A 22,779-nucleotide genomic window follows, 5' to 3' on the forward strand; every position below is an offset into this window, starting at 1 on the left:
TCCAAAAAGAAGTGCTATACCTATATTATATACGCGTCGCGTATGCGATATGCTATTTATGTATACATACACATAATTTATATACGTACAAAATTTATTTCAGCGAAGTGATAACGGTCGCAAATTCAATACGTTTTCCGCATCCAAACAGTGCACAACGTCCCTAAAGAAATTTTCAATTCAAAAATTTATTTCGTCGAAGCGAGGACGGTCGCTAGCTTAATACTTTTTCCCATCCAAAAACTGCACAACGTCCCTAAAGAAGTTTTCACTTCAAAAATTTATTTCGCCGAAGCGATTACGAAGCGAAATTTGTACTTAGCTGTTCTGGGAAGGTTTTCTATTATTTTGTCCATTCATCATCATCATCATCATCATCATATCTGGCTCGACAATCCGTTGTGTATCTTGGCCTGCTCACAAAGAAGTCGCCACTCCTGTCTATTCCTGGCAACTTCCCTCCATCCTCTGACCCCTAGAATATTTAGGTCTTCTTCCACATAATCAATCCATCTTCTTCGTGGTCGTCCTCTACTTCTTGTGCCCTCTGGTTTTGAAAATGTTAATCTCTTAGTGTATTCGTGGTCTGACATCCTAGCAATGTGTCCAGCCCATCTAAGTCTCTGCACTTTAACGAATTTCACAATATCTCCCAAGTAGCAATTTGTCGACACGACAACGTTGTCTACCGCGTGGCAACGTTTTGTCACAACGTTGTTATTGCCTAGAAGACGACCCTATTCTGCACTAATTTGGTGGACGATTTTTGAGTTGTCTTGACGTTGCCTAGACAACTTATGTTTAAGCAACAACGTTTCGCAAGCGTTGCATAAGACAACTGAAGCGACTATAAAAAGCACCTGCGTGTAGTGGTTGCTCAAAGAGTCGGATTATGGGCGGACTGGTTATGTTTTTTTACCTATATTTTTAACGCCTGTATGGTGAATGCGAAAACCAAAAAGTAAACTATTTTGACATCATATGAGGTTTTTAAATTTATATAAATACATAAAGGACTTAAACAAAATTAGGTACCTGATGTGAAATTTATAAACGCATCTCAGATTACCGTCAAATATGGATATTTCACCTTTAAAAAACACACGCCCTCCTTTTTTATGACCTTTTTGACAAAAAATATGCAAATTTAAAAAAATCAAATTTTAAAATAAAACCCAAAATTTATGTTAAAGATGTTCTGTATAAATTTAATGTATTGATGGTGCTTTTAAAGGTATCAGAAAATTCCTGCATTTTTTATATTTTGTGTTTTTATCTTCTTTTACATCCCAAAAAATCTCAAGTAAAAACCAAAATGGCGCATTAAACAAGATTACCAATATTACTAAAAAATACCTTATTACCAACACTAGACCGATGAGACAACTCAGAAGTTAAATCGACAACCAAATACGGCTGGGCGGACTATCCCAACCATTTTAGGACTCACTCTCTTATTGGGTGACAGAAGACAGAGAGATCATGTGACCAATGTCAAGTGAAGTGTACTGTCAGAAATTGCGGGAAATCAGTATTTTTTTTTAATAATATCGAACATAATTTTTAATAAAAACATCTAACATCGGTTCTAATGGCTCAGTCTCAGTATTTTAAAGTGGTGCATGTGCTGGAAACGGGGGAGATAGAACCGATCCCCATCAATGGGAAGTTAATGGGACTCTCTACTGGCCGCAAAATGCGCACCTGGTTAGAAAGTTTCAATCCAAGATAGATAGTGTGCCAGACAAAAGAACCTGGAAAACTTATAGATGCAATGTAAAAGAAACGAATATTCCTTTATTCATGTATGCTTCTGCAAGCTGCCAGAAATTTATAGATGCCGGTACCACATCAGCCACCGAAGATGAAGACGATGAAGCCCCTCCGCCCAAAACAAAAAAATTTAAGACATCACAATACATATCCACCAGTAAGACTACATTGTCTCATCAAACTCCGGCCAGCCAGTCCACGTCCAGTTATGATTTCGGTAGCATTGCTTTTGGGGCCAATACACCTTTAAAATCTACCAAAGCTACAAAGCTGAAACCTAAAAAAACAAATAAACAGGTTGTTAAGGTGCCTACAATTATTGAAACAAACAAAATCTCTGAAGAAATTCTGATGCCCCAAAAGGAGATCCAAGAACAGAAAATAATTGATCTACTTACTGCAGTGAAAAAAGGTAAATATTTAAAAATTAGATTAATTTTTCTTCCATTTGTTGTTTTTGATTATGTCATAAACAAAAATAAATTTGAAATCACAAAAAACCAGTATTTACGTAATAGTCTATTCACCAGTTGTCACGCAAATGTCAGTCTTTCCTTCTTTATTATAACTAAAGTTGTTGATTTGCTTGATATTCTTCAAATATTAATTTGGTCAGGTATTTTAAATGACACAAAAAGATTTGATAAATAGGTATACTTAGAAGCTAACTGATTAAAGCGATAAGGTAGGGCTCATTTAAGTGTGAAAAAACAAACTTAGCTTAAGCGGCCCTCAGATGGTTAATATCATTGTCAATATATTTTTCATATTGACAACAATATTGACCATTTAAGGAGAAATTGACATCAAAATATTAATGATACATTGTCAATAAAAATATTGTTAGTAATATTGATCGTCTGGGGGCCACTTTATGCCAACATCATTTTGAATGTCTTGTAACGATTGTTTTTTTCTTTTTTTAGGTCAAGACAACATCCTTGCTGCTATTACAGATTTGGGTTTGAGATTGGATAGGGTCGAACAAATAATCCAAAAAGATGTTTCCGATGTGGTGTCATTGGGAGAAGATTTCCAGTTGTTTCCCATCAGAGAGCCGAAATATGTATTCAAATTAGAAAAAGACTTAAACAATGAGGACTTTAGGAAAAAAATATTTTCACACTTCGGCAGAATTATTGGAACATCAACTCCCTGGAAAACGGCATGTTACAAATTATGTAACATAATATTTACTAAGGAAGTGCTAACATGCTTTTCTTGGACAGGCATGAGCCGAAGGAATAATAAAGAGTCCTTTAAAAATTTAAAAAATGCTCTCGATATTTTTTATAGAGCAGTATACAAAGCTGACAATACATTTTCATATCCTCAAAGGGATGCTTTCTTCCGAGACGGCATTTTAAAACACAGTAATACGCGTTTAAAACAAAGCCAAAAACTAAAGCAAAGGAATGGCAAAGGAGTAGAAAAAGAAAGGGAAGAGGAAGGAAAAACAGGAGAAGAGGAAGAAGAGAATGAAAATGAAGAAATGCAGGATTACAGAGAAGGTAAATCCCATTAAAGGACTAATAAAAATTGTGTACTGCTAGAAAATTTGAACTTTTTTTATTCCTTTTCGTTTTTCACTTTTTATTTTTAGAAAACCTCATAAATAAAAAGTGAAAAACATATCTATTATATTATAATAGTATATTATATACCAAGGGACTCATATGACACTTTTTATCCTAAGACATATTTGTCGAGGGATAAGGAGGCACATCAGTTTACTTCTTTTTTGCACTTTTGTTTTTTTTTGCATAAAAAATTGTGTTCTTTTTTAGCACCTGATAAAATAGAAGAGGAATTGAAATTGGAGTATGGTGAAGAAGAAAAACAAATGATGGAGCAGGAAAGAGAAGAAATGATGGAGCAGGAAAGAGAACAAATGATGGAGCAGGAAAGAGAAATAATATTTGAATATGAGGAAATAGAAGATTCCGATAAAGAGGAGGATATCAAAATTTTGAGGCAAAATTGCCATTCGGTAGACAATTATTGGTAATTGCGTAAGCATGCAGGGCCTCCATTTTTTACCCTTCGCTTCGTTATCGAATGTATTCGTTTCATATCTGTTTAGTATACGAAGCGAATACATTCGATAACGAAGTGAAGGATCAAAAATCGAGACCCTTCTGTTTTATTTCTTGCCAATAAAAAATTAGTTTTAATTTCTTAGTCTTAGTTTTTATTAATACTTTTGTATTGTTCGTCCGCTATAACTTTTCCCATGCATCACGATTCATTTTCAAACAAATTAAGTCAAAACATAAAGTGAAACGAACGTTGATGTGTATATACATTTTGTATACTATATACTACATATATTGGCGTACGTTTCACTTTATGTTTTGCCTTAATTTGTTTGAAAGTAAATTGTGACGCATGGGAAAAGTTATAGCGGACAAACAATATTTACTTCTATTTTAAATGTTGCTTGTTTAGATTTTAAGGGTAGAAATGTAATCTAAATAAAACAATAAAAGACTGAATTTTATAAAGTTTGTTTTAATAAATTTGCAGTAAATTAAGTAACACATTTTCATTTTACAACATAACTAAATTTTTTTCACAGCACTTTTTTTTTAATCAACAACTAAAATTAACAAACAAAAAATTAATGAGTACCTATAAACAAATCAAATGTGTGAATAAGAGGAAGAAATACAATCTCATTATGAAATTCTATACCGACAATCTTACATTTAATGTCTGATTCCTTAATGCATTCAGCTTGCTCACAAAACTGCAATTTAGCCTTATAAATGTAAATATGAGAGGAAGAGAAAGGGTAATCAAAAAAATCACATAGTTTTTTAATTGTATTACCAAATATTTTTACATTACCGTTGTCTAAATAAACGCTGATTATTTTAATAATTTTGTTATTTTTTGTCAATATCCAGGAATCTTTATCCTCTGATGAGAATTGAGTTCCATTTTTTAAAATAACTTTTTTAAAACACTCATTAATACCTGGAGGTTTTTCAGATTTGTTCAAAACATCATCTTTTACAATAATGCTGCTTTCATCCTTGAAACTGTGCTTTACGTTATTTTCAATCTCAATAAGCCTTTTTACTACTTGGTGTAAAGGTTTATTGCCACTTCTTAAAAGGTTCTTTATAGTACCCAATTTGTTTTCAAATTTGTATGAACTAATATTTTGTAAGGGTCCAAATCTCTTAACATCTTCAACAACATGACATAAATTGTGTATGTTGCTTGTTATAGAGTGTTCACCATAAATTGACACAAACTCTTCAATATAGTCGACAAATATTGTATGAGCAAGATCTAGTTGGTCTTTAAAAATAGAGGTTGAACAAAGAAAGACAGCCACAAAATACAACAAAAAGTGTCTGTAAATTTCACTTGATAAATGATCCTTTAAGATTACTGGTCCAAGATAAAAAAGAAACGTATGGAATTCTGTGGCTTTCCAATAAGAAAGAAAATTGAGCGGTCTGACAGAACGATTTATTTCCTTTGGCATATATTTGTTACTGTTAACAAGCCAATCGGAAATTACATTTATTTGATGATTAAAAAATTTTATCTTTACATATTTACTTCCTTGAACCCACAGTTGTAATGATTTTTTTGTTACCCCAAAATCTATTAAATGTAAAGAATCTGCAATAATGATATCTTTAATCATGTCAATTGGTAAACTTTCCAATGGCGTGGTAAGGCAGTCTCCATCATTATTTTTTTGGTGGTGAGCGGGATCAGTTTTCATTCGAAAATCTTGATCTGTCCGCAACTGGCAATGTGTTTGTGGGTAGCTCATTCTTTTTTGGATCTGATGATATTCTCCCCTTATTATGCACTTAAGGCATCCATGATAAGCATTGAACTGCACCACACCTATAAAAAAAGGTTTATAGTAAAAAATGCTTAGACTTTACTTTTTTGAATAAAACAACCATAGTATATTATTCAGCGAGCATGTAATGAATTATTATTCTATTACTCACAATGATGAAGTTTACGACACGAGCCCTAGGCAAGGGTCGTAATTCATCAGAGTGAGTAATAGCCATTACATGCGAGTAGAATACTATACTTTTTCTACGTGTTTATTTTAATTAGTAAAACATAATTATCAACTACTCGAGATTTAAATTATAATAATTTACAAAATTACCTAAATGTTGTTTACCCCTAGTATGTGGCTGAATAATTGGTTGCTGCGATCAACACGCGATGGAAAGAGCAATGCTTGGCATATCACTTAACCTTTAACTACACGCGCTGGCGTATTTTGTATGCCAGATATAAGAATTCTACTGCAATATATTTAAAAATTTAATTTTTGACCTTGTTTATGTCTCTAACCTATCACTGGAAAGTGCTTTACAATTTGGTTTTAGTTTCGTTATAATGAGCGTTCTGGGAAGATCGTAATTTACAGTTTATTATTTGTTGTTTCCAGTGGTGGACAATATATGCCACGATTATAGTATTATAAGTTGTAATATAAGTACATATTTCAATTGTTTTTTAGTCATTATGGCACAAAATGTATTTTTCTTTATAAACAATACTTGTTCTCTTGTAAAAAATCACATTTCAAAAAATTTTTTATTAGTAGTTTTATTTACCATCGAATCCAGTTATTCCATGATTCCAGTTATAAATCCCAATTGGCTTACTGAAAAGGAACTCCAAGTATTCACTGATGGCGAATAAGGTTTCTAACAAACAACTAAGTGTATTAAAAAAAAATAAACAAATCCGCTGTTTTTAATTGTTTTTTCTTGTGGCATATAAAGTATGTAGTTATGTAGTTACGTGTAGTTACATGTAGTTACGCATGTAGTTATGTTATAACTTGATGCGCGGGTAGTTAAAGGTTAAGGACAGGAAAACAAACACATAAATAAGATAGGAAACCAAAGTCACTGATGTGGTACAAAAATCATTAAAATTGAAATGGGATTACTCTGGACATGTAGCTAGGAGCAATCTAAACAAATGGCACAGAACAATTCTAACCTGGAGACGTTATTAACCAATGTTATTAAAGGGTCGTAGAAAAAAATACTTACTTAAAATATAACAGCGTGCAGGAGTATCACAAATCAGTGCATTTATTTCCACATTAATTCTAATGTTGTCAGCTTCTATTCCAGTTTGAATCAAGTCCTTTAGTTCAGCACAAAACTGTTCCAAATATTCTTCAATCGAAGGTGGTTTTGCTTTGCCGTAATAAATAGCTACTATTTGGCAAGGGTATTTAGGAACATTGGCTATTTTTACTAATATTGGCCAAAACTGATGGGACGAGCTGTTGAATAGTGGCAAACCATCTATTCCAAAGTCTAGCTTTAATGCGTTGATGTTTTCAACATATTTTTCTATATTACTTAAGCAGTTCTTAAGCCCATTATACCAAAAATGGCCCACACCCATTTTCTGAACTGCTACAGATTTTGGAGTTTTAAGTAATGTTCGGGAATCTTTTGGTAAATTGGGAATTCCACACTCAGTAAGGCCAGACAGTAGAGTATTTAATGCTGGATTTTGACATATTTGATTTTTTGTGGCCCAACCAGGCAGAAATTGTCTTATTTTAAGTCCTATAGCTTCTAAAGATGTCCGATTTGCTATCTCTCTTTTGATTTCTTCTTCCATCAGATTGGCAGTAGTACTCTTATTGTCTGAATCGGAGGAATATTCATTTGAGCTATGATGAGAATCAAAGGAAGTTCTCCCATGGGAATTCTAAAAAAAACAACAAATATTTTACACCTATTTTTTTACACAAGAGTGAGTGGTCACTTCTCCTCATACAGGCGACCAAGAATAAGTGATGCTTACCTGCTGGTTATCCTCTTGGGTTAAAAGTTGACCCCTTTCTTCAATTTCATTTGGAGACGGAACCGCAGCATTCTCCTTAATTTCCAACCCTATCTTCTTCCGATGCCGATAAAAGGTGGTAGAGTATTTGTAAGCCTTATTCCGCTTCATAGTAAAAAAAATCGAAAATTTCCAGCAAAAAGCAAAATAAAAAATAAAATAATAAGAAAAAAGTGAGGTTATAGTTATAAAGTAAAAAGTAAATTCTTTTATTTACGTTGCCGCACACGTGTCAGACGTCTAGAACTATACCTAGGATCGTGACAGACAACTACCGAGACGGCCCGACAACCCATGGGCGTAATTTAGTTTAGCATAATAACGTTTTTAAGTCGTTGCGATTGTTGAAAAAACTGAACTGTGATATGTAGTTATCACAATGGTAATAACTTAGTTGATGCTTAGTTGCCCATATTACTAAAGGTATTACTTAACGTTGTAACATCGTAATGTCAGTCGGGTTAGGGGTCGTTGGCGGAAACAACTGAAAATACTCTCGGGCAACGTTATATACAGTGCATTTGTTTGTACTGACAACCAATGCGTCGAAAAATTGCTACTTGGGCTGGATCGGTGTATAACTATTCAAAGTTGTATCTTCGACGCCATAGCCCATTTACATTTACTGCCCCAAAAACCTTTCTAAGAATTTTTCTCTCAAAAATACCAAGAAGTCTTTCATCACTTTGAGATAGGCTCCACGTTTCAGCTCCATATATCAAAACCGGTCTTATTAAGGTCTTGTATATACGAGTATTGAGCCTTACTGCACGTTTTATATTTTTATTTTTTAACTGTTTATGGAGACCGTGAACAGTTCTGTTTGGTATTGCTATGCGTCTCTTCACTTCATCGCTTGTCGTGTTTGTTGAGTTTACTAGCGATCCAAGATACATATGTGAATTCCTTGACTTGCTCAAAGGTATGATTGTTAATTTGAATTCTCTGTTGGATATTTCGGGAGTTTTTAGAAACCAACATATATTTGGTTTTTTCCTCGTTTACCACAAGTCCTAATTCACTTGCCGCGTCCGCAAGCCTTGTAAAACACTGCACCATGTCTCTCAAACTTCTGCCCACTATAACTATATCGTCAGCGAATGCGAGAATTTGCGTCGATCTATTAAAAATAGTTCCATTAATTCTAATATTTAATTTTCTGACTGCCTTTTCCAAGGCAATATTAAAGAGGAGACACGCCAGCGCGTCTCCCTGTCTTAGACCATTATTAACGTCAAAGAACGCAGAGTTTTCTCCTTGAATTCTAACGCACGAGCTTACGTTTTGCATTGTTAGTTGGGTCAACTTAACTAACTTAGGTGGGATCCCAAAGTCTATCATTGCATTATATAATGCGCTTCTTTTAACACTGTCATAGGCTGCTTTGAAGTCAACGAAGAGATGTTGGGTATCTGTGTTATATTCTAGTGACTTTTCTAGAATCTGCCTATGTGCTTGAATTTGATGTATAGTTGACTTTTCAGCAGTAAATGCGCATTGGTATTGACCTACAATATCCTTTGTAAAATGTTTCAAGTCTTTCAAACAATACATTGCCGAAGATTTTATATGCAGATGGTAACAAAATAGTGCCTCTATAGTTCTTACAACCCAGTTGATCATCTTTTTTATGCAACGGACATATTACTCCCTTTAGCCACTCTTCTGGTACCAATTCATTCTGCCATATAAGAACTATCAGTTTAGGGATTGCTGCAAAAAGTTGATCACCACCTTTTTTAAACATTTCCGAACAGATTTCGTCGATTCCTGGGGCTTTATTGTCTCCGAGTTTTAGGATAGCATTTGATACTTCTTCTCTTGTTGGGTCTTCACTGTGTAGTTGATGATGTAGATTTTGTTGATTTCCTATGTTGTAACCTCCTTCAATATCGTTTATATTTAGATGTTCACTGAAATGTTGTGCCCATCTGTTAAGAACTAAGTTTTTGTCATGTAGAATTTCACCGTTAGTGTCTCTACAAATTTTTAATCGTGGTTTAAATTCTAGACGGCTATTATTTAAGGATTTGTAGTATTTTCTTGTTTCATTTTTATCAAATAAACTTTGTATCTCATTGAGAGTGTTATGTTCGTATTCCCTCTTCTTACGTCGATGGATACGTTTTTCCTCTCTTCTAAGACGTCTATATTCTTCTTTTTTTCTCCGTGTACAACCTGCGTCGATGGTTTTTTGCTATGCTGCATTCTTTCTATTTGTGGCCATTTCACACTCATGATCAAACCAATGATTTCGTTTTTCTGACCTGGTTTTTATATTTCAACCGATTTCTGTAACACAATATCTCGTATATTTGCCCATATTAGGTTAATGTCTTCTTCTTCTAAGTTTTCTGTCCTTATTTGATCTTCTATTTGCTGTCTGTATACATTTGCTATGTCGGGATCTTTTAGTTTATTAATGTCGATTTTTTCTTTCCATTTCCCGATCTCCTTTTTTAAATTGGATATTCTTTCTTTAAATCGTGCTTTAACTAAATAGTGATCACTATCTATGTTTGCTCCTCTAACATCTAATAAGTTAGAGCAGTGTCTTGCATCAATGATTATATGATCTATTTGGTTAATCGTTTCATTATCAGGAGATTTCCAAGTTCCCTTATGTATTTCTTTATGGGGAAATCGTGTCCCAGCTATTACCATCTTCTTTGACACCGCAAAGTTTATGATTCTGAGACCGTTATTTTGTCTATTATTAAATTAAATATGAAAGTGCTCAGTATTACAACCACATTGTGGTTTAATCCCTTATCAATATTTAAATTATTCAGGTCCTCGGGACTATGGCACATCGACTATATAGGGTGCCCAAAAGTAGCGGACCGGTCGAATATTTCGCGAATTCATTTGAACATCAAATCGAAAAACTGAAAAATACTTGTTCAATGATTTTCAAAAATATATCCAATGACATCAAACACGACCCACCACTTCACCCCCTGGAGGTGAGGTGGGGGATAACTTTAAAATCTTAATTGGAAACCCCCAGTTTTTATTGCAGATTTGGATTTTTTACGTACAAGTATGATACCATAGGTAAATTATAAAAACGGTCTAATATCTCGAGATATACGCTTCCAAATGAAAACCAAAAAACACGACATGTTTAATATTTTTTAAAAACTTATCCAATGACATCAAACACGCACCCCTACTCCCGACAATGGTGGTGGGAGGGGGTTATGTCTACAATTTTAAATAGGAACCACCGTTTTTATTTCAATTTTGGATTCCTCGTGAAAAAATAAGTAACATTTATTCGAATTGTTGATAGATGACGCTAATAAATCGTATTTTTCCGATTATAGCGCCATCTATCACCAATTCTAAAAAATGTTTCAAATAATTGTTACTTATTTTTTCATAAGGAATCCAAATCAGCAATAAAAAATGGGGATTCCTATTTAAAATTTTAAAGTTACCCCCCACCCCACCTCGAGGGGGTCATGTTTGGTGTTATTCGATTGGTTTTTAAAAATATTAAACACGTATTTTTGGGGTTTTCGCTTGGAAGTGTATTTTTCGAGATGTTAGACTGTTTCTATAATTTACCTATGGTATCACGTTAAATAATTTTTCCGATTATAGCGCCATCTATCCACAGTTCGAAAAAATGTATCGAATAAAAGTTGCTTACTTTTACGTAGGAAATCCAAATCTGCAATAAAAACTGAGAGTTTCCAATTAAGATTTTAAAGTTATCCCCCCCCCCCATCTCCAGGGGGTAGAGTGGGGGGTCGTGTTTGATGTCATTCGATAAATTTTTGAATTAAACACATATTTTTCAGTCGTTTGATCCGATGTTCATTTCGCGAAATATTCGACCGTTCCGTTACTTTTGGGACACCCTGTATATGAAAATACAGTATTTCCCTTGTACTCTTTATATAACCTCTACACCAGTGTCCGATAAACCTTTTCTTTGGCCTTGTAATCCAAGGGCTTTTGTATCAAAGCTACATCGAACCTTCTCATAACAAAAGTGAGTTCTGACAAAGCTACTAGGTCTGGATCCCGCGTATGAAAAAAAAGTTGATTAATAGCAAGCTGAAAATTTGTTAATAGCTTAAGGGTGTCTAGTCGGATAAACTTTGATATATGGGAACACTGGAACAGGGGCAGTTTTAATTGTGGAACAGGTTAAAAATTTGAAACGGTCAGACCACGAAAACGGCACATTTATTTTGTCCGACAAAATAGACTTAAACTCTCCGAACAGAGATTAAACTCTCATGCAAAAATCAGACTGCTATTTATCACCTGTCATAATTCCTGTCATCTGCCATATTCTACATGTTCCACTCATTAAAACGCCCATTTGGTGATAAATAGCTGTCTGATTTTTGCATGAGAGTTTAATCTCTGTTCGGAGAGTTTAAGTCTGTTCTGTCGGACAAAATACATGTGCCGTCTTCGTGGTCTGACCGTTCCAAATTTTTAACCTGTTCCACAACTAAAACTTCCCCTGTTCCAGTGTTCCCATATATCAAAGTTTGTCCGACTAGACACCCTTAAGCTATTAACAAATTTTCAGCTTGCTATTAATCAACTTTTTTTTCATACGCGGGATCCAGACTTATACTGTTTATTTTGAAGTTTCGATTTCTACCACGGAAATGAAAATAGATATAGTAAAAAGAGCTATAAAAGCTCTTCAGACTTTCTGTATCCTCACTCTTTTTTCTGGTGTGTAGTCATTTGATTTGTTCGTTGTTTACATATAAATTTATATTATTGACACATATTTGAAATTATCATAAGTTTGGTTTTCTTTGTATTTAGTGGTAGATCAAAATTTTCTTTTGTTTATTTTGAATAGTAGTCAACAAAACTTAAAAAGGTAATTTCGTAGGCAAAATAAAAAATGCAGTACGTGAATGCTTTATTAACTACTAAAAGCATAATCGATATAAAAATCATCCTGAACTAATACATTAACATTGGAAAAATCCATTTAGATATCTTTAGGAAGAAGCAAATTAATAAAAAAACTGCCACCTAATATTAAAACAAATACATCAATCAAATAAATTCTTCTGGTTCTCTTGGGGCGTCTAGATCTCTGTAATGGATAACTGGTCTGAAATCTGTTGGGCCTCCCCTAAAATGTTGATATTTTTCATTATGTACAGAATAACATTGTATATAAAAGTTCTGATGAAGAGGTGAATGGTTGCAATGTATTATTAGTTGCATAATTAATAGGATAAAAAAATAATCCGAACAATTAAACGGTTTGTAGTAGAAATTATGGAGACCTACACAGAGGAGAGGAATCGAGATAGGACCTTGAAATTTTTGTACACAATTTTGCCTGTTTGCTTGGTTTCTCGCTAGGGCGGCGGTGGCGTAGAAATAGATGCTACTTTTGCATTGGAGTGAATGTGAAAATTTCGAAAATAATTAATTATTCGTAGTTAATATAAGATTATTGGTTTTGGTGGTTAATATTATTTAAATATGAGTGCCAAGAAAGCTTACACTAAAAGAACTTGCTTCGTACCGGGATTTATATCGAGTTATCGTTCCGATAAAAAATTCAAAAGGGAACTTAACGAAGTTAATAAAGACTTTTTATAAAGATTTGTCTTTATGTTATTTATAACGTTCGTGGATTAAACCTATTCGTTTGTATGTTATTTCCTTCGGTGTAAATAAAATTTGTGCCTATTATTGGTTTTTATTTTAACCTGAAAATTATAGTGATAATAGTAGGACGATCTTGAAAGTTTTTCTGTCGAAACAATGCATTTTTTGAGACAAAATATTTCACAAAAATTAACATTAATTTTATAAAAGTCAGACTATCGTCTGCGTAGTTTATAGACATATTTTTATTAACTAAATTTAAACATCTGATAGGTAAGCTTTCAGAATATAGATAAATGAAGTATTAAAAAAAAGCAGTTTAAATTTTGATAAAAAGAATACCTAATTAAAAAAAAAATGATCAATAAACTTCAAATTATTTAAATAACTTTTTAAACTTTTTAAAAACAATTACGTACAGTTAAGTCAATTTTTTCAACTAACAAACTTTTTAATATCAGTTACAAAGATATTAAAAAATTAATTTGCCGTTGAAATACCATTGGTATATAAATGTGGCAGTTAGATAATGTGACAAAATATTTCCGCTTCAAAATAAGCTGTCCTACATATTAAAGTAATGACAAATTTAAATTTGATGTCACATCTCCATCTACAATGGTATATAAAGAATACACTTTTTACCACACGTCGATATGTTATAAGGTTAAAATAATTTATTTTTGGCATAAAACATATTCAGCTACAATCCACCAATAAATTAATGTCTAATTACGCTAAAAACAAAAATAAAATGAGTTAAATATTAAATAAGTCCATAAGAGCTAATGTATTTGTAGCACCTATTCGAACACTTGCGCCTCTAGCGGCGATTGCTGAAAGTTGAATTAGAGGTTGAAAAGTTAGTCCACAAACGATGCATTTCGTTTCCACTCCTTCTTACAGGTCTCCATAGTAGAAATATAAAGCTCTGGATTCCTCGAAAGTGGTACCGGAAAATTGCAACCGCAATATTGCTGCCAATGACGTCATGGAAAACTGTACCACGCACAATAATAGCAGTGGTTTTCAAGGAAGCGTTGGAAGCCACCGCAACTCAATATGATGGTGCCGGCATATTGAATGCGGTAGCCACTGCGACGAGGAACATTCAGTCAACGGTTTATTGAGGTAGTAAAGTGTGGTTATTCGTTTCTTTTTATATTGTAATAACTGATTAAATAGGTACACTTGAGTCCAAGGTTCTTTACCCGTGCGTCATTAATACCTATCGAGATAAAACACATACTTTTTATCTAGCATCATTCTCTTCTACGCATGAAACTAAAGATAAACCAGCTACCGCCTGTTATTAAGTAAAAACACATGTTATCTTTATGAAGGCTCTAGTCTCAATATATTGAAAAAAGATAGGTACAAAAAAGACGCTTAGGAATGTTTTCAGATTTTAAGTAAATTGTGGCGTTTCTGGTTTGTTTACTTTTGTGGCTGTCAGTCTGCTGAATTTTTTGCTGTTTTTTTGTCGAATTTTTGCATTTTGAAGTTTTTTATTTTACACACAGTTTTTTTCACAACTAATCTTATATTGGAGTTGGAAATTTTATGGTAAATGTATTTTATTTTGTTAAGGAAGTTTTGCCTTAAGTCAAAGTTAAGGAATAAGAATATAAGGTTGTGTTAAGTTTCCGCCAAAGTATATGAAATGACAAAAAGAAAATATGTTATTGAATTTTTTTATAAATTTTTTTACATTTGACATTTTATTTATTTGATAACGTCAAATTTTAACCCGTGATCGGAGCAGTAGCTACTTACTGTCACTTGCTGTTGCGCTTAGTAAATTTCCGACTTATTTCGTATGCTTTAAATGATGACGCACGGGTAAAGAAACCTGGACTCAAGTGTAAATATGTTTTATCCAAGGTTAACAGTCCATTGAATCACGGTTTTTGTTCCCGATTTTAAAAAACCGCTTGGATTGACATGAAATTTGTCATACACATAGCTAACATGTAAAAAAAGTGATATTGTGCCGATGTGTGCTTTTGCCCAGGGGGTGAGTTTCACCCCTTCTCGGGAGTGAAAAAAAATTACGTTCAAAGTAAGTCCGGAATTTGATAAAATGACTAATTATAAGCAACTTTTTCTCTATAGAGTTTTTTCACTAAGTCAATACTTTTCGAGTTATTTGCAAGTAAAAACGTTAATTTTTCAACAAAAAAAAAATCATTCTCAGCAAAAATATAGCATATAAAAAATGATGTATGGGTGGTTCGCCAAAATAAGCGGCATATTGTGTAACTCGCTTTTTTCTTAAGTCATTTACATACTGTGTTTCAAATTATGTTGCCAAAGTTAATTCATATAATAGATGAATGTACGCCACTTAACATTAATTTTAAAAAAAGTATTTTTACAAGCATTTTATGCAATTTTAATTTATTTATTTATTTATTTATTTATAAAAATCCAAACAGGTCCTAAAACCTTTTTACATGGACAGTTATAATCATAAACTTTATATAACAAATATAACTAATATATACAGTCATTAGCACAACTATTGATAGGCAGATATAGAAGACTTTAACACAAAAACAGCTAGACTAATGATATCTATTATCCATCTACTAGTTTAAAATGCTCTTGCACTATACGTCTATAGGAACCAACTGACATTGTAAAATCAATGTTTTTTACTAAATTTATATTGTTCGCTAGTTTCAACATGGCCTCTAGAGGAGAGCAAACAGATGTTCTTATTTTTCCAAACAACAACTGATATCTCGTTGCTTTTCGAGGAACATTAAATGGTATCCGCATTCGTAAATCAATTGTACCTGAAATATTATTAATTATTTTATATAAAATCATTGCCATTACAAATTTGCGCCTACTAGTCAAAGACAAAACTTCAAATTCTTCCCTTAGCATGGTTGATCTTATGGTTCCATAATCAGGCCATCGATGATGTTTTTTGAAATACAAATAACGAAGAAACTTATTCTGAACTTTTTCTAGTGCCTCTAAATGTACTTGAGGTTGTTGTCCCCAAATAATGGAACCAAATTCTAATATTGGTCTAACTAAAGTATTATATATTTTTATACCCTTAATACTAGTAAAATCGCAAGTTTGTCGACATATAAAACCCAGCATACGGTTCGCTCGTTTTGCAGCTTTACCAATATGTGTAGCAAATGACAGTTGATTATTATAAATCAAACCCAAATCCTTGACCTCACTGGTCCTTTTTAAAACATTCAGTCCTATTAAATAATCAAATACTATTGGTTCTCTTTTACGGGTAATAGACATAACGTAGCACTTATTTATATTGAATTTGATCTTATTATTGTCACCCCATAATAAAATGTTCTCAATATTGTGGTATATTATGAACCCTCTGTATAAATCATAATTTAAATATGATGTTATTAACCTTTAGGGTATTGAACATACATAAAAACAATAGCTTATAGTTTGTATCACATGTTTATTACGAGTGAACTTGAACTATATTTGTTATGGTTCAGATAGGTATAAAAACACGCTGAGCAATCAGTATGGATATAGATATACAAATAATTATTAGAAGTTAGTATGTAGTAAGGCGAGGCGCTATGAATCATTAATGTTATTGTTTAGATATTGGATACCAGTGAATAAAATATAGTGTATAGTAAGACGTGTTTAGTCTTTTTAATTAATTAGAACCAGAAGGCAGTAACAACACACTATTTAATACATGGCGATCCTGCCAGGATTAGAGGAGGTCTTCTGAAAGGAGCAGAGATGGCGGCAACAAATTGGAAACGGAGACGGCGAAGATGGACAGGAAACCCAGTGAGCGACAGTGTAAAGACAAAGTGGAAATAAAATGTAAGTAAGAATGTCTATCTTTATTAAAAATGCTTCCCTCGTTTTATATTATTATTGAACATTGAATATTTATCTTTGCTGGATTTATGAAGTATCGATTTTTTTTAAGAATATCTATAAATTTTGAAATATGAAGTGATTTTTGAATTGAATATTTTTATAGAAGTTTATTATATATGCTATTCTTGAATTTTTATTGAATTTTGAATTGTTATTAAATTTATTTGAAAAATCTTTATCCGATTTCGATTTTTAGTACGGTTATTTTTAAATATTGTATGGAATATCGAATTTTTTCCAAAAAAAAATTCTATCGAATTTTGAGATTTGCACTGATTTTGAATATTTTTATCTAACTTTTGCATCGGCTGTTTTTGAATTTTGAATTGAATTTGTATCGAATATGTATACTATTATTGAATTTTTATTAGCCATTTTGTTTTTATTATTGATATTTATTGATTCTATAGATACATTTTCATCAATTTTGTGTTAAATTTTGTATGAGATGAACCTGAATTAATATTTTTTTGAGTGATAAATGATATTTTTTTAATGAATAATGATTAGTGATGACATACGTTGATATAAGAGCTTTAAGACAAACATTGCTATAAGCAAGAGATCTATTTTTAACGAACCGACCTGAAGAGTCGAGATAAAGAATCTGGAGGACTATATAGATAAGAAGAAGAACTAACAATATTATAAGCTAAATATTATGAGGCAACTAGAGACAATAAGAAACCCACTGCTCTTGTCAAATTAGGAAGGTACTAATGATTTATAGAAGCTTGAACGCTTATTAGAGACCCACTCTGTGTTTTGAAGGGTACCTATTTTATTCATGATTATTCGTGAATAAACAACGGCCTCAAAGCAAGGGATTGAGGTTGTGATATTTTTAGAAGAATTTGAACCGCATAAAATACCTATTTCGTGTTTTGAGTTAACTATACCACCTTAATGGTGCGTACAGATCAGGGCGAAAATTCGGGTTAATATTGGCGGAGAACTAAGACATCCGAGTGAAACCTCTTTTATTAAGGTAAAACAAAGGTATCGGAGCTAGTATATGAAGTGATGATTATGATGTTATATGAAATGATATATGAGATAAATGATATATGATTGTTATATGAAATATGTATATGAAGATGAATTATATACACTGTAGAAGTGCTATTATATGAAGAAAAATTAATTATATGAGTTGTAGTACCAGACAAGAAGAAAAGAAAGAAAAAAGAGAATTTTTAGTAAAATATGTGGGAAAATGAAAGAAGACACATAAAAATTGCAAGAAAAGAAGCAAAATTAAGAAGATACTAAGCAAATAAGTAGCTAATCATTGAAATATGTCTAAGAATTAAAGCTGTAAATTTTTTTTCTCTAAGTAATGTAAATTATAAATAACTTATTTTTTGTATATAATGAATTCAGGTTAAATTTTCGCGGAAAATGGAAGTGTTTGAATTAAGGATAGACAATATCTTACAATAGTGTTAGTAGATAGTAAGCAAAGGGACACAAAAAGTGAAGTTCTTAGAGAGATTAAATCTTTATTATAGGTACAAGAGAGTTATTAGAAGTTTTTTAGAGACACATTAGAAGTTTTTTAGAGAGATTACATTTTTATTATAGGTACATTATTTTAAAGTTAGTAAGACATATATAAATAAATCAAAAGAAGACTGAAATAGGAATTATTAATAGAGTAAAGGATACATTTTTTTTACTTATTCGAGTAATATTAGCTTAGCTTAGGACTTTTAGTTAGATACGAGATTTTTAGTTAGGTAGATTAGATTATTCCCCTGCTTATAGGAGATGCATATGGGCACTAAAAGACTATATTAAAAATCCCGATAGGTTTAGTCACTGTTTTCATGTGGACACTGTTTTGTGAATGGAGAAAAGACTCAAAAAGCAAGACGGAACAGAAAGTGAATTAGTGATAATAATAAACAATTTTTAGGATTAAAAAAAAACTCTGAAACGTACCATGTTACAGTTAGTTAGGATAGTTAGGAAATTTAATTTTTGAAAATAGTATTAGGTAACCATAAACATTTTGTAAAAGGGAAAGAGGAATATACCGTCAGATATTCTTCTTCTCTTCTTAGGACTTTCTTTTTTAAAAACGGCGGAGATGTGGTATATTATGAACCCTCTGTATAAATCATAATTTAAATATGATGTTATTAACCTTTAGGGTATTGAACATACATAAAAACAATAGCTTATAGTTTGTATCACATGTTTATTACGAGTGAACTTGAACTATATTTGTTATGGTTCAGATAGGTATAAAAACACGCTGAGCAATCAGTATGGATATAGATATACAAATAATTATTAGAAGTTAGTATGTAGTAAGGCGAGGCGCTATGAATCATTAATGTTATTGTTTAGATATTGGATACCAGTGAATAAAATATAGTGTATAGTAAGACGTGTTTAGTCTTTTTAATTAATTAGAACCAGAAGGCAGTAACAACACACTATTTAATACAATATCCCTTTGAATCATTACGCAATCCCTAACAGTTTGAATTATTTTGAATAACTTAAAATCATCTGCAAATAATAAGTAATCTGAATACTGGGTGACGTTTGCTAAATCATTTATAAACATTAAGAACAAAAGTGGTCCAAGATTAGACCCTTGTGGTACTCCCGAGTTAGCCTTAAATTTACCAGAAGTATTTCCATTGTGTTTTACAACAAAACTCCTATTCTGCAAATAACTTTTAAATAACTTTATTAGATTATCAGATAAGCCAAAATTACATAACTTTCTTAAAAGAACATCGTGTTTTACTTTATCAAAGGCTTTTTCGAAATCCGTATACAATACATCCAATTGCAATTGTTTTTCTAACGCATTGTTTGCAGACTCGGTGAATGAAATAAAACTTGTGTTTATCGAGCGACCCGACATAAAACCATGTTGATGATCATTAATACTATTTTTGATTAATGTCAAAATATCAACTCCGAGGCTGTAACCCATCTTGTTTTTTGATCTGTTTTATAGTATTACACACTGAAAAGTTACAAAAGTGCAGATTATTTTATCAATAATTAATTAAAAACCCAATGTAATTTAAAACTGTCAAATTAATAACTTTCATTTTTAAAATCAAACCATAAAAATCTACTACTAAAAACTGAACCAACTTTGTGCATCAACACCGAGGCTTCATGAAAATATATGAAAAGTTAGGCCAAACTGCACTATACTGTATGGCAGGCAGCTTGACAAGAGAGGAACGCTTCAGTCTAACCCAAATTGTGGAAGAAAGTGGACGAACATGATATCGCTAAGCGATAGAAAATTTATCAAGGTGTCTTAAGCTAAGCGTATGTTTTTATACAGTCAACACCGAAGCCTTCGTAAAAACTTAATTTTTCTAATTTTTTTAATATGTTTTTCTTTTAAGTATGCGCTATAAAGTTTTTTTGACACCACATGAATAAAGCAGAATTATTTTTAAAATTTGTAGAAAGTAGAATTAAAAATGTATGAAATCATCAACACCGAAGCCATCAACTCCGAAGCTCAGTCGTGCCTCGGAGTTGACGAACGTGCCTCGGAGTTGTTGAAAGTATATGAGTGGTCATTCTTAAACTAAAAAAATACAATTTAAATTTAGTCTGATATAGGAAAAGGGTTACTGGGTAAGCTCTCAAGATGTTTCGGTCGGTTTGGTAGTATTACCTTCTTTTTATAGAAAATGGCTCGTATACACTGGAGTACGACGGAAAAATGAAGGCGAAAACCCCAAAATCGTTAAATAAAGATTTTATGAAAGAAAGTAATATTTTATGCAGCTATGCTCATTTCTGTAAGAATATACCATTTTGGGTAGTCTTCTCTAATGTTGATAAAAGAGACATCTGTCTATGTAGGCACATTTATGTGAAAACATGGAGCTCATGTGTGGAAGCGGAAAACAAATCATTATGTTGCGCAGAAAAGACTGAAGAATGTATAGAAAGGAAATGCCAAGATTGTGTTCAAAAGCAGATTAGATTTTTGAAGTTTAACGGAGAAGACATGGCTACATATTGGAAAGTTTTGTCAACACGAAGGCCGGTCTACATCAACTCCGACGCAATTGATATTTTACCTATTTTTCATGTTTTTCTGTAGTAGTTTATATCAAAATGAAAGTGTTTTGTATAGTTTTATACATACCAATTTTTATTTAATTGTTACGATCATAGATTTCAATTAACAGAGAATTACGTTAACACCGTGGACACTTAGTCAACTCCGAAGTCACATTTCCGTTTTTCGGAAAATATTTAAAAATGATCTCTGCTGGTATCATGGGTAAGTTGAATAGCTCATTTTATAAAAAATATTTAAAAATGAACTAATTCTAAACCATGTTTTAAATTAAATTTCTCTACCTCGAAATTGCCGTCTATTTTGGCGAATCACCCGTATGTAGGAGGTCTCTAGACGCAGTAGAAACAGAGTTGTGGCTAATGAAAAATAGTTTCATGTTCGTCAAATTCCAAATCGAAAATTTCAATGTGAAATAACCAAAAAATGAAGCACTTTTTGGAGAAAACTCATTGCAAGTTTCATTTTTAAAATTATTGCTTTGCATTATTGCTTTTTAAAACAGCATCTAGCATTAAAAGTAAATAAGTTACGCTCAAAATAAGGTTGGTCCCTTTTTTTGGAAAACAAAATTGGGAAATCACCCCTAATTAGCAACTCAAATGAAATTAATCGTTACCGCTTCACAAGTTGCTTTACTTATGTTTTATTTAAATGATCTGTACGTTTTATGGGTTCAAAGTGCTTATTTAAAAAAAATTGGTTTTAAAGTAATTTATTTTTAATTTTAAATTTTGGAAAAATTCTTTTTTTTTAATAACTTAATTATTAGTTATACTAAAAATCTCAAAAAGTATAAAAATGTAGGTTTTACTTTTCTGAATATATTGGATGATTTGTTTTGCTGTAAGACAAAAATTGCTGTTCAAAATTTACATACATTCGTGATTAGTGACTCATTCAAGCCCTTTCAAAAATAAGCACTTTGAACCGATGAAACTTACAGATATAAACAATACATACACGAGTAAAGCAAGTTGTGAAGCGGTAACGATTAACTTCATTTGGGATGCTAACTTGGAGGTGATTTTCACTATTTTTTTTTCCAAAAAAAAAACGGACCAATCTTAAAAAAAAGAGAAATAAAGCTTTTTTAAATAAAAAAGTTGTTATTTCACGTTGAAATATTCGATTTGGAATTTGACGAATATGAACCTATTTTTCATTAGCTACAACTCTGCTTCTACTGCGTCTAGATACATCATTTTTTTCAATTTTTTATATGCTATATTTTTGCTACGAATGTTTTTTTCGATCAAATACTTTCTGAGTTAATTGCGAAAAACCGTTTAAAAACGTGTTTTTTTTTTGTTGAAAAATGAACACATTTACTCGCAAATAACTCGAAAAGTCATTAAGTGAAAAATCTATAGAAAAAAAGTTGCTTAGAATTAGTCAGTTTATCCATTCCCAGACTTACTTTGAACGTAATTTTTTCACCCCCGAGAGGTAATGAAACTCACCCCCTGGGCAAAAGCACACATCGGCACAATGTCACTTTTTTGATATATTAGCTATGTGTATGCCAAATTTCATGTCAATCCAAG

The 22,779-nt window shown here is 32.1% G+C and overlaps 3 protein-coding genes across 3 annotated transcripts in view; 1 reads left to right on the top strand and 2 right to left on the bottom strand.

The window, feature by feature from the left end:
• Positions 1-1,504: 1,504 nt before the first annotated feature.
• LOC126885127 (uncharacterized) lies at positions 1,505-4,277 on the top strand. The gene is made up of 3 exons (XM_050651558.1): positions 1,505-2,185; positions 2,700-3,284; positions 3,561-4,277. Exons 1-3 carry the CDS (start codon positions 1,804-1,806, stop codon positions 3,779-3,781), a joined length of 1,188 nt encoding a protein of 395 aa, XP_050507515.1. The 5' UTR covers positions 1,505-1,803; the 3' UTR covers positions 3,782-4,277.
• On the bottom strand, positions 4,263-8,214 carry LOC126885126 (uncharacterized). Its single transcript, XM_050651557.1, has 3 exons — positions 7,603-8,214; positions 6,831-7,506; positions 4,263-5,646 (listed from the first exon to the last, which is right to left on the bottom strand). Exons 1-3 carry the CDS (start codon positions 7,750-7,752, stop codon positions 4,394-4,396), a joined length of 2,079 nt encoding a protein of 692 aa, XP_050507514.1. The 5' UTR covers positions 7,753-8,214; the 3' UTR covers positions 4,263-4,393.
• A 4,313-nt stretch (positions 8,215-12,527) lies between these two features.
• LOC114341913 (serrate RNA effector molecule homolog) overlaps positions 12,528-22,779 on the bottom strand; it is a gene marked incomplete in the record, with an annotated part of 379,087 nt that continues 368,835 nt past the window's right edge. Inside the window, 1 exon segment of the mRNA XM_050652039.1 lies at positions 12,528-12,763. Within this exon segment, the coding sequence (XP_050507996.1) occupies positions 12,685-12,763 (79 nt within the window).

This window comes from Diabrotica virgifera, chromosome 5 (assembly GCF_917563875.1).
Source record: "Diabrotica virgifera virgifera chromosome 5, PGI_DIABVI_V3a".
NCBI classification, from domain to species: Eukaryota; Metazoa; Arthropoda; class Insecta; order Coleoptera; family Chrysomelidae; genus Diabrotica; species Diabrotica virgifera.

Bases quoted from the DNA above. Each gene is read 5' to 3' on its own strand.
- LOC126885126 (XM_050651557.1), bottom strand. From the start codon at position 7,752: ATGAAGCGGAATAAGGCTTACAAATACTCTACCACCTTTTATCGGCAT. The intron at 7,507-7,602 runs GTAAGCATCACT...TGTTTTTTTTAG, and splicing joins CCCAAGAGGATAACCAGCAG to AATTCCCATGGGAGAACTTC. The intron at 5,647-6,830 runs GTAAGTATTTTT...CTTTTTTTATAG, and splicing joins TGCACGCTGTTATATTTTAA to GTGTGGTGCAGTTCAATGCT.
- LOC126885127 (XM_050651558.1), top strand. From the start codon at position 1,804: ATGTATGCTTCTGCAAGCTGCCAGAAATTTATAGATGCCGGTACCACA. The intron at 2,186-2,699 runs GTAAATATTTAA...TTCTTTTTTTAG, and splicing joins ACTTACTGCAGTGAAAAAAG to GTCAAGACAACATCCTTGCT. The intron at 3,285-3,560 runs GTAAATCCCATT...GTTCTTTTTTAG, and splicing joins AATGCAGGATTACAGAGAAG to CACCTGATAAAATAGAAGAG.